Here is a 10,316-nt window from a genome sequence, read left to right as displayed (position 1 = left end):
CATTCGTCGCTTCAGTCACGAGGACGTTTCAAGAAACGGGATTGCCACAAGAGGTCTCTCCTACATTATGCTGCCATGGGGAACTGCACAAATCTCCTTCTATATCTCCTACAGAGTAAGCCAGATGTGGATTCCCGTGACCAGTGGGGGCGGACACCACTCTCCTGGGCTGCTGAGTACGGGTCATTGGCTGTTGCAAAAATCCTACTCGCGCAAGGAGCAAACATCAATGCATTGGATTATGAGAGTGGTACGCCCTTGACATGGCTGTTACATGCCGCAAACCCTAGAATAACAAGCTTAGCGGCCACTGAAGCTTACCTAAGAGAGATGGGCGCGAAGGAAGTCAAATTGAGAGGTATCAAGGGGGCCTGGATTTGGGTTTTGACTTATACATGCCTACTCCGATACGTTCGCCCTCGTATCTAAGGCTCCCGATGTCATGGAGCTGATCTTGTACAAGAATAGTTCGCACATCAGATGATGGTCATACTGAGGGCAGCTACTATGCACTGCGGTGAGAGATTAGGCCAACTGCTTTCACACAGATACTCTTGTATTCTTTCTTTGCTGTGCAATTTGTTTTGTTGACATAAGAATGAGAAGCGAACAAGTGAAGCTTGATGGAATAAATATCGTAAGACCTTTAGTTAGGAGGTACATTCGTCTTGCCTGGCCATACAATATCGTAGGTAAGGTATTTGCACGTCTTTCTATTTCAATCCGTAATTAGACTGGTGCATTCGACCTCAAACTGATTGCAAAACTTTATTTTTCTTTCTATTGACCAGGGCTTTGAACGTATCAACTAGTACTAGGTCTTGCAAATTCTGTTGAATAGGGCAAAGACCATGTGCGATGCTTGGATGCAGGATAAGGCTACAATTGGAAGCTTAATCCTCATCATGGATGACATACTGTAAGGTCCTGAGACTGGCTCCTTGTACTAGAATTTTGCCGCAGTTTTCAAGAGTTAAGGTATCATGCAGCTTTCATTGGGAGCAGCAAAGATGATAAAAGACGTCTTGTAGAAGTAAACAATTTCGCTCGACTCTCAGTAGAAACCTTTCTGGCCACCAAGACTAGACATTCTCCCATAAGAAATCGCGGAAAGTAATCACACATAATACGTAGACCTTACTGTGCACTACAATATGCGGTATACACACATGGTTTGCATGGAAGATATTTCCTACTCATATTTGATCGATGCCATGAAGGCGCTTGAAATACAAGTTCACTCGTGAAACTCGTGTCTTTCGGCAATACAAAAAAAGGGGAAACAGAAGAACTATTAATGCGCGCAAAATGCATGATATGATGAATGATTTGGATGCAAATCCGAATAATGCCCTTATTCATATTATCTCCACTAAATCCGCAATATCGTCACCAATAATCAAGACTTGGAATCCTTTCTTGATGAGCCGCCCGAAGTAGACCATAAAAGGGTCCTGCTCCCTAAGCGGATTCAAATATCTGCTGGCGAGGAGGAATTGTTCTGTGGCTCCAAGAGGATGCGCTATCAAACCGATTTTCCTGGCGGTCAGTCCACTCAACGAGGTGTCGGCCAGCTTGTAAGACTCGCTTTTCGTCATAATCCACTCAATGATAGAGACGTTGCGATGTGCTAGAGGTATCGCAAATCTATGCACCCATGCATTTGGCTTCATGTCTGGATGTGGTGGGGCAATCGTGGCCGGGCTAGCAGAGAGTATGCGGTGTAGCAGTTTTGAGGGATGTTTGACATGCGCCAAGCCGATATGAACATCAGTTCTTTCACTTGATAGATGGTATGCAAGGAATTGTGTTAGGATATAAAAAGGCGCGTACGTGCTTCTTATATTTCGGGGTCTAGCCCGCAGTCGCGTAGTTGCCTTGACCAATACACGCTTTGCATTGGATGCGACACGCGGAATAAATGAGCCGCGCTAAGGTCTTGGCGGCGAGGTTAGCACACAATGGGCAAGCGTGTATTGGTCAAGGCAACTATGAGACTGCCTGCTAGGGTACAGCCTATTGGCCAGGATGTACCTCTCGCGCAGCCCTGCCAAGGCTTCCACCGCCTCTATGTGTTGGCGAGGCATGCTCGCGATCCAGTTCTGGAGCCACGACTGCTGCTCGCCACGACTGCTGCTCCCATCTACGACATAACTGGCGATGGAGTCGTGTGAACTGATCCTGGGAGCTGTCGCGCTCCTTGTGAGGGCTCTTGGCCATGTTTGTTCTCAATATTTGGTCCTGAGGAATGTAGGCAAGGCGTCGTGTGGGCCACACGGCGCCTTGCACGGTGTGGGCGCGCTCCCAAACCGTGAGCTCAACCGTGACAATAGCCCTTTGAGATCCGTATTCTGTTTGTGTCTCTTTCACCCGAATTCAAGGAAAGATCGACTCCAAGGATAAATGGATACGGAGTGCTCGTAAAGGGGCAGGCTGAGAAGAGGTGGGGGGAAATTCCCAATTGGCAAACTACTCCGTAACTAGAAACGAAGCCAATTGTGCGACAATCCAAACCCAGTAAAATGGAATTCACCCATTGCAGTAGAAAGCCCTTCATTTTGGTTATAGCTTATCCCTAATAGCGAAAGTCAAACAGGGGTTAACGCCTCTAGCGGCTCCCAGAATAGGAATGGTTCAGCTTTTATACCCTCCTAGCCTTAGCAGCCAGATCAAGGGTAGCGACCTTTTCCCCATCATGGATCTATCCTTGAGTTCACAACACTTCCTCCACTCTCCCACTATTTGGACGTTCGAACCATTGCCATCCATGCCTAAGAAATGGACGCGAACGGCGATCTTTCGGTTCCAACTTACGCCGATCAATACTATCGGGGGTTCCAAGCACTCTGCCTTAACGATAGAGAAGTGCTCTACAACCACTTTCTGGCGACTGCGAAACTGAGATTGGAAAGCAAACCATATTGGTGGCCAACCGCCGTTGATTGGGATTTTATTAATGACGGGATTTTGGCCACTGTGAAATCGAGGCTGGAAGAGGAACCTAAGTGGTGGCCCACTACTGTTGAATGGGGCTTCAAAGATGCCCCTGGTATGGAAGAATCCGGTCAGTCGTACCCCATGCACTCTTTTAGCACTAATGCTAATATATGTCCAGAGAAATCCACCGTCCTAGCATGCGTTATGAAAAACTACGACCACCAGGACCTTGCGAGAATACTCGACAAAATTAGCGGAGAGCTTTATACAACAAACTGTCTCACAATAGTCGACCGATTATTCGCAATTGGGAACCCTCAATCTAACAAATCCCAAGAGATCCTGAGTACGGTCCAGAACTGAGAAATCGTTACCAGCTTGCTGATGACTCCTTGCCAGGGCCCCAAAACCGACCAATCGACCCAAAGACTGCCCTGCGAGAGTCCCTGCCGATCAGAATATTCGCACTGCGGAGTCAGCAATCCACGAGTGATAGCACGTTTCGTACCGGTCGTCCGGGATATGTTGGCTTCCGGAAGAATACCGTAGCAAGAACTTACGCCACGCCCGTCGATGTTAGTAGCAAGGTTGCACTCGTAAACCCACTTTACGCGCGGGTGCTAGACGTTGAATACCTCTGCAGGGAGTTGCACACGACCCAACCTCAACTTGCAAATCTTAAGCGCGGTTTCTCCATCGACATAGCTTCATACTCTCGGCAAGGTGATCCGTTGTACGTTTTTCCTTGACCCAAGTGATAGTAAAGAAAACATGTGATACTAAAAATGGGCTAGGACAAGCAGGCGGTCACTCAAAGCAAACTATGCGAATTCCGAACTGATATTGGCAGATTCTCAAGGTAATAAGATATCTCTTGAGCCTGCCATTGGTATTTGCATTACCCGGGCTCCCGTGATCGGTGAGCTGTTTGTCGTCGAGCTCGAAGACCGTCGGAAAACTCAAGAAGTGTCATATTATATGTATGGTCAATCCCTAGGATGAGGATAAAACGCACAAACTAACCAGCAACATCAAAGGGCGTATTCAATCACCATGGCCCAATCTTCCGAACATAGGAGTTCCCTTATTTGCTTTTCGTCGGATTGGGACAAGGTCTCGAATACTATCATATCGATGGAAGTCTTCAAGAGAAGCGCCCAAATCGGAAAGTAAAGCATAGCTACAGTACAAGCTATTACTATTCTCCCAACTGAAACGATAGAACGAAATGCAGGATCGAATCACAACCTATGCATCAGCATAAATCTATCAGAACACCCATTCAATTTAACTCAATTGCATCGCTGTCCACCTCTCCGTCTAATTTGCCCTCAATACATATAATACTTAAAAAGGAAATAAAACCAGACATTGAAAAACGTAACTAATAGAAAGCCAAAAATCCATGTATCTGCAAAGTAATGAAGGGTATGCTTGGTACATCCCGAGAGTGATGCCACTTTGCCACTTGTTCTTCATGTTTTCCTCAAACCGCGGAACAATCAGAAGAAGGTACGGTCTGGGAGGTAGTCGAAGATGACTCCGAGATTGATGACGAAGACCTCGGTGTCGTCAAAGCGGAGGATGCCTTGGTGGAGGATATGGTGTCAGTCGCAATACATCGGCTGCCATGCTTGAGTCCGTTGTCCAATGTACATGCCGACTTGTCTTTTTGGTAATTGAAGAAGCTGACCAGGCCAGTATCTTCCACCTCAATCCATGCAACTGACGAATTGTTTTTCGTGCCACAAGCCTCCACCCCGTGCACAGGGTAGCGATGGGTGCGGTCTCCGACTTCGTTCACAGCTGCGAGATTGTTAGTACTTTTTTGCTGACTCTCATGCCAGAAATCCACTTACTTGAGCATTTTTCTCCCTCAAGTTTGCCAAAGAATGCTGAAGATCCCGTGCAGCCATGGTTGTCATAGGACCATATCGCGCATTGACCATCAATATCAATGATTTCAAGGGTGCCACCGAGAGATCCGCTTGCATAGGCACTAGCGAGGATCATAATGATGGATAAACGCATTTTCCTTGTCTTCTGACGAATTATAGGAGCTTAAAATTCGAAAATATCTTGTGTGCTGCGTCTCGTGTCCTGTATTTCTTAACCGATTGATTTGGCGTTGTGTGTAGTCGAGCAAAACGAGGAAGGATAACAGAGGCTTTTATAGAATTATCCGGAGATTTCTGAGAGGCTTCAGGTTGCCTGTAGGTCGCAACTATCGAATTAAAAATGTCAATCGTCTGACCAAAGTTGAGGTGCATCGGATATTATTACTTTAGTACGGTTGCTTATTGAGGCCGACTATGCAGTCAAGAATGCATCGAACCAGTTTAGGCAAGCCAAGGCAACGTGAGCTTTACCAATATTGCTCGGCATATTATGGCTAGAACATGCGGACAACCTTCCAGAACTGATGAGCTCCTGAATCCTGAGGTAATTCCTTCAACGCCTCACCAGCTGACACCACATAGGGCCTCTGAAGACCAGCGGGTTGTAAAGTCTTATTCTTGTGGTTGTGGTTGAAGAATTGAGGGTTGGTTATACATGGTGGACTCTTGCGGCGTATGAGGCTGTTATCGACGTGAAAGTGCCGCGTCTACGATAACGCGGGGCGCGAAATGCACAACCATAGATTTCGACCTTGGTCTTTGTTCATTCTGATAGAGCTATGCTATTCATAACCGAGGACGCATGTATTCATTTATGAGGCGTATCAGGCCGCGCGTGTGGTCGGCGGTCTTGTTCCGGAAGTAGGCCCAGGCTTGGTCCCCACAACACTATGTGTTGAACGATCCAATTCATGTTTCTGAGGCACTACAGCTCGCTTCGGGTGAGTTGCCTCGGACTTTGTGTTAGCCTTCTCGTCTCTTCAACCCAACAGTCCGCTGCATACTGTATGTTGTGGCCGGCAGCCGCAATTTGCAAAAGCCATGAAACAGGTTCTGATACAACAGAAATGCCCTTCAACCTTACTTATGTACTTCAAGTAGCATCACCTACATCAATATTATGAGATAACCAACCAGCAGTAAGCAAAATGATGGAAAGGACAGGTTTCATATCATATTTCCAAAAAAAAATATGGGACATTATGTCCAATCCTCACTATATCATCCCTGAGCCTCCAGCTTGGTCATGGGCTCAAAACGCTTCCTTCTTGCGATTCTGAACTTTGGCTCCTTTGAAGCGTCTGAATACTATGCCCCCTCAAACCACCACTATCACAGATGGAGAATTCAAGCGCCTTAAAAGTATCCAGATAAACGGGCTGGATAAGAATGTTATGGATTTTCTCGAAGCAACTCACAAGTCGGTCCAATCTGAGGGCATATGTAACCCAAGGGGCCCTTTCAAGAGGTCTCTCATTCATTACGCCGCTATGGGGGACTGTACTGAGCTTCTCTTACAACTTCTGGAGATTGGCGCGCCAATAGACGATCGCGATCAAAACCAACGTACACCTCTCTCCTGGGCTGCTGAGTACGGCTCTTACAATGCGACAAAAATTTTGGTGGAAAACGGAGCCCAAGTCAATGCTCTGGATGATATGTACAGGACACCATTTTCGTGGCTGAAACACGCTGGGCATCCTGATTGTAAACGCCTCCCAGTTACAAAAGTATATCTCAAAAAGAATGGGGCAACTATGAAAGGTGCCAAACGTGCCTGGATTTTGAAGAAGCTTGGACTTCTCTGAGTGTCTAATAGGGAATATTCCAGCATCTTTCCCAGCCTATTTTTCGTCCGTAGTCCCTATCTGACTGTCGCTACTTTGGCTATTGCATGCTATTTTTTCCGAAGGCTGTGATGTTTCATTCCTAAAGGAGTCTATGCATTCTTCTCCCTTTTGTTTAGCACAGAGCTACGTCCCCGGGACAAACCTTTATCAGCGGCTGCCACGCTTTATCACATGTTCCTGTACTAGTCAAAACATCTGCTAATATCGAAATAGAAAGTTAGATTCATCCGAGTTTGTTTGAACATTGGGTTGGTAAGAATGTCTACTATACGTTTGTTGTACAATTCTTGCCTGTATGCAGCTCTTTTAATCCATCTGTACTAACATTGATGCTCAGCTAATTGCCTGAAATGGATAGCCAGAATCGTTCAACCAACGGTCATTTTGATGATTAAAAGCTCTATACTTTCAACGGATGACAGTCTTACTACCTTAGACTGCACCAGCAAGACATATAATGATACTTATATCATTCGTTTGGAAATTAATAAGAAACGCTGATTATCGTTAAACTGATTTGTCACATTCCCCATATTTTAACACCGACAATATAATATGAACGCGTCCACTGATCTGTTTGAGATAGTCGCGCGTTATCTCGCGTGTCAGAACCGCAAAGTAGGATCTAATTGAGAGCTGCATGATATTATGTATTTTGCTTTCAAAGTTGTAATACTTGCTTATTTTGGCATTAGGCTACTGCTACGACGTAGTTTTGATGAACCCATGATGGGGAGGGGCGTAAGCTAAAGGCCACCACATTTCTCAGAAATCGTAACAAGACTGGCAGTGCTAAAAGTGATAATTGTAACGTTGACTGTCTTGCATACGCGCTTTCCACAGGATCTGTTGATATGACGTTTTCTCCATTCCATGGGCGCGGCTTATTATAAATCAGCGACATTGAATTTGTAATGCGAGTATCGTTCTTGCAGGATAGGCAGGGTGAATTCCAACAAACAAACACTGGAGAAGAATGATGAGACACCCTGCTAGATCACTGTCGTTCTGCCTGAGAATCTTCTTCGAATGCTATTGATGAGCCGCGTGACAGGCGTAGGCAGAAATGAGTCCTCCTCGCCTTCATCTGCCATATTCTGCCCCAGATCATCCGTAGGTGCGCTTTCCAGAATCACTGTGTCTGCCTCGCTGTTTTCGTCGTCCTCTGGGCGCTCGTCAATTCTCGCTTCAGCTGGACTCCACTCATCCTCGCTGATCGGTTCAGGCCTTTCTGCCTCTGTTTCGAACTCCTCCCACTCTTCGTTACTTGCCTTGTTACGTTCTACCCGGCTGATCAATTGCTTCCCTGTTTCAGATTCCTCCGAGTACGCATACATCACTAGGTCTTGGATGGTCGACTCATCGAAATATTCCCCATGCGCATGGCAGATCTTTTGTGCAACTGTGAAAAGTCGCTCTGTGCCAGCACCTGTAGCCGGAATGGAGAGTAGATCTCGAGCCAGTCGAGTGAGAACAGGCCATTCGTGTTGATGGTCTTTCCAGTAAGCGCATGGCGAGATATTGACAACATCTGCTGTGTGTCAGTAGTCAACAGAAAATATAGTGAGCAGTTGTTCAGACCTTCGCGGAGATATTGATCAACTTCATCTTGTCCACTCCTTGAACTACCCGCCAGACCAGCTAGTGGATGCAGAAGCCGGTCGAGCCCCAACAACTGTGGAGAGCAAGACAGTCCATTCACACAAGACAAGCTCGTGGGCATTTGCGGCCGATACTGTAGGTGAAAGATCCTCAGATATTCGATGTGGCGCTCGGGATGGCCCAAGCCTTGCCATGACGAGGCGCCATCGAATGCGGACACTTTATATTGGGGCGCAACAAAAGTTCCAGTGCCATACATGACCCCAAAGTCTTGAAATGTCTTTTCGTAGACTTCTCCAAGTTCCATCTTCATGACAAGCGACGCCTCAAGTAGTGTCCGCTTCCATGGGGCTGATTTTCTTCTCAATATTTCAGCTGACTGGTCGATATGCGTCATTAGTATCTTGAACACGAAACAGACTTTGTGGACTGTCGCCTCTTTCGAGGCCAGGAGGGCTGTAGTGAACTGGATGAATGGCATTGTCAGCTGCACGACGTAGTCAACCTTGCGCCAGTCCGTATTCGTCAATTTGTACCGTAAATTCCCCCTTTCCTGGCAGTACTGGTCGATAAATCTTCGCAATCTGCTGGCTCGCTTCAACATCAAAAACACCGAATTCCAGCGGGCGTTTGCATCGTCCAACGGCAAGAGTCGAATCCCTGGGGGCTGAAGACACGAGAATTCATCGCGCTTCCCGGGGGTCTCGTTGACAAACTTTGCAAACGATCGAATCTGCAAGACACAAGGGTCAGAGCTGTTTCTCGTCAGGAGGATGGAGGACATTCACCTTTTCCAAAACACACATTATTTCTTCGCCATCTGAAGGTTCAGTCCAACCATTGACGTGTGATATTGCTCGCACATTCTCAACCCTTTCCCTTTCTGGGGAGCTTGTGATGTTTTCGATATACCGCCGAAGACAGAGCTGGATGGCCTGCACTGTGCCAGGAACCCCAACAAAGCACTGCAAACGGCTGATACCACCAGAGGAAATTAACTTCTCTTGTAGTGGCAGCACCAGATTCTCGTCGACCCTGTAGTCAATTGTCACGCTGAATACCCGACCAAGCAGCCCTTTGTTCCTGATCAGTGCAAGTAATTGATCACCCGGGTCAGTCCCTGTCTCGGGCCTGCGTAGTAGCTCGAATCCAAGCAGCACTTCTCGGTAGCTCCACTCTTTGTCAAAGTAATACGCAGTAGTAGCCAGAAAGTCGTGCCCGAGCGGACTTTTCCAACAGCACAAAGCAATCGAAACTTTGGAGTCCCCGGCCAGATCCTGCAGTTGTGATTCTTGGTATGTATTTGCCACATCGTGCAAATGTTGGCGGAGTTGATTTGACGAGGGAAGCTCCAAAATTTGTGGTCCGGCATAGACCAGGTTCAACAATTCCCTGAATGTGGGTTCTTCCGTGAGCCCAAATGGAAGATTTGCGGACGTAATTGTCCGCAGAAGCTGTTCTTTGAGCTGCGCCTTGGTGAATCTGCTCCTCTCGCGGGGAAAGACCGCACGGCCCTCCTGGATTGGGCCTAGGGTGACAGCAGAAACGGACACCTTCTCCTTGCTTCTGCGACAAGAGTTAGATTTCAGGTGCTTACCCATTGCGCTTGTCCCATGAGATTTGTGATTTGGGTGATGTGGGTGATTAAGCGGCGTGAGGCAAGACCGACACACTACCTTGGGTCGACCAGACCTGAGCTCTGCCACCTGATCAAACTGCCTCCACACCTCCGAGCAACGCGACTCAGTCGACCATCTGAATTTGTATTGTCCATTTTTGGTCAGCTGTTGTCCATATTCGGTCTCCAGCCACCACGATAAGAATTCGTGCTCCTGGGCGGTCTCGTAGAGCACCCAATGTCGGCGGTCGGGTGCAAACCGCGTGAGGTTGGCCGAGGGGCTTCTCGGTCGAGCTTCCAGAGCAACGATCCTTGAGTGGCCAGCGAAAGACTGTAAGTCGTTTCTTAGGTGAGAATCAATTGACTGCATCCGGGGGAAGACATACCGAAGACCGCGATACTGGAACAGAT

General features: G+C 47.3%; 4 protein-coding genes across 4 annotated transcripts; 2 read left to right on the top strand and 2 right to left on the bottom strand.

Moving 5' to 3' along the window:
* Nucleotides 1–15: 15 nt before the first annotated feature.
* Nucleotides 16–468, top strand: PENARI_c121G07532 (ankyrin repeat domain-containing protein; the record flags this gene model as incomplete). The annotated part of the gene is made up of 2 exons (XM_022637927.1): nt 16–250; nt 464–468. Coding segments are annotated over 2 exons (240 nt in total), but the record flags the coding sequence as incomplete, so codon positions are not given.
* A 1,493-nt stretch (nt 469–1,961) lies between these two features.
* On the top strand, nt 1,962–3,939 carry PENARI_c121G00709 (uncharacterized protein; the record flags this gene model as incomplete). Its single annotated transcript, XM_022637924.1, has 5 exons — nt 1,962–2,170; nt 2,862–3,064; nt 3,116–3,283; nt 3,337–3,670; nt 3,732–3,939. The coding sequence occupies 5 exons, from the start codon at nt 1,962–1,964 to the stop codon at nt 3,937–3,939; spliced, it is 1,122 nt and encodes a 373-aa protein (XP_022482219.1).
* A 500-nt stretch (nt 3,940–4,439) lies between these two features.
* Nucleotides 4,440–4,950, bottom strand: PENARI_c121G05421 (uncharacterized protein; the record flags this gene model as incomplete). The annotated part of the gene is made up of 3 exons (XM_022637926.1): nt 4,440–4,525; nt 4,594–4,743; nt 4,797–4,950. 3 exons carry the CDS (start codon nt 4,948–4,950, stop codon nt 4,440–4,442), a joined length of 390 nt encoding a protein of 129 aa, XP_022482217.1.
* Nucleotides 4,951–7,677: 2,727 nt separating this feature from the next.
* On the bottom strand, nt 7,678–10,305 carry PENARI_c121G00950 (hAT family dimerization domain-containing protein; the record flags this gene model as incomplete). Its single annotated transcript, XM_022637925.1, has 4 exons — nt 7,678–8,216; nt 8,267–9,020; nt 9,076–9,853; nt 9,980–10,305. Coding segments are annotated over 4 exons (2,397 nt in total), but the record flags the coding sequence as incomplete, so codon positions are not given.
* Between the last annotated feature and the right edge of the window lie 11 nt (nt 10,306–10,316).

Source organism: Penicillium arizonense, assembly GCF_001773325.1.
Source record: "Penicillium arizonense strain CBS 141311 chromosome Unknown PENARI_contig121, whole genome shotgun sequence".
Classification (NCBI taxonomy): Eukaryota; Fungi; Ascomycota; class Eurotiomycetes; order Eurotiales; family Aspergillaceae; genus Penicillium; species Penicillium arizonense.
The sequence above is the reverse complement of the archived record's forward strand: the minus strand, read 5'-3'. Positions and strand labels throughout refer to the sequence as shown.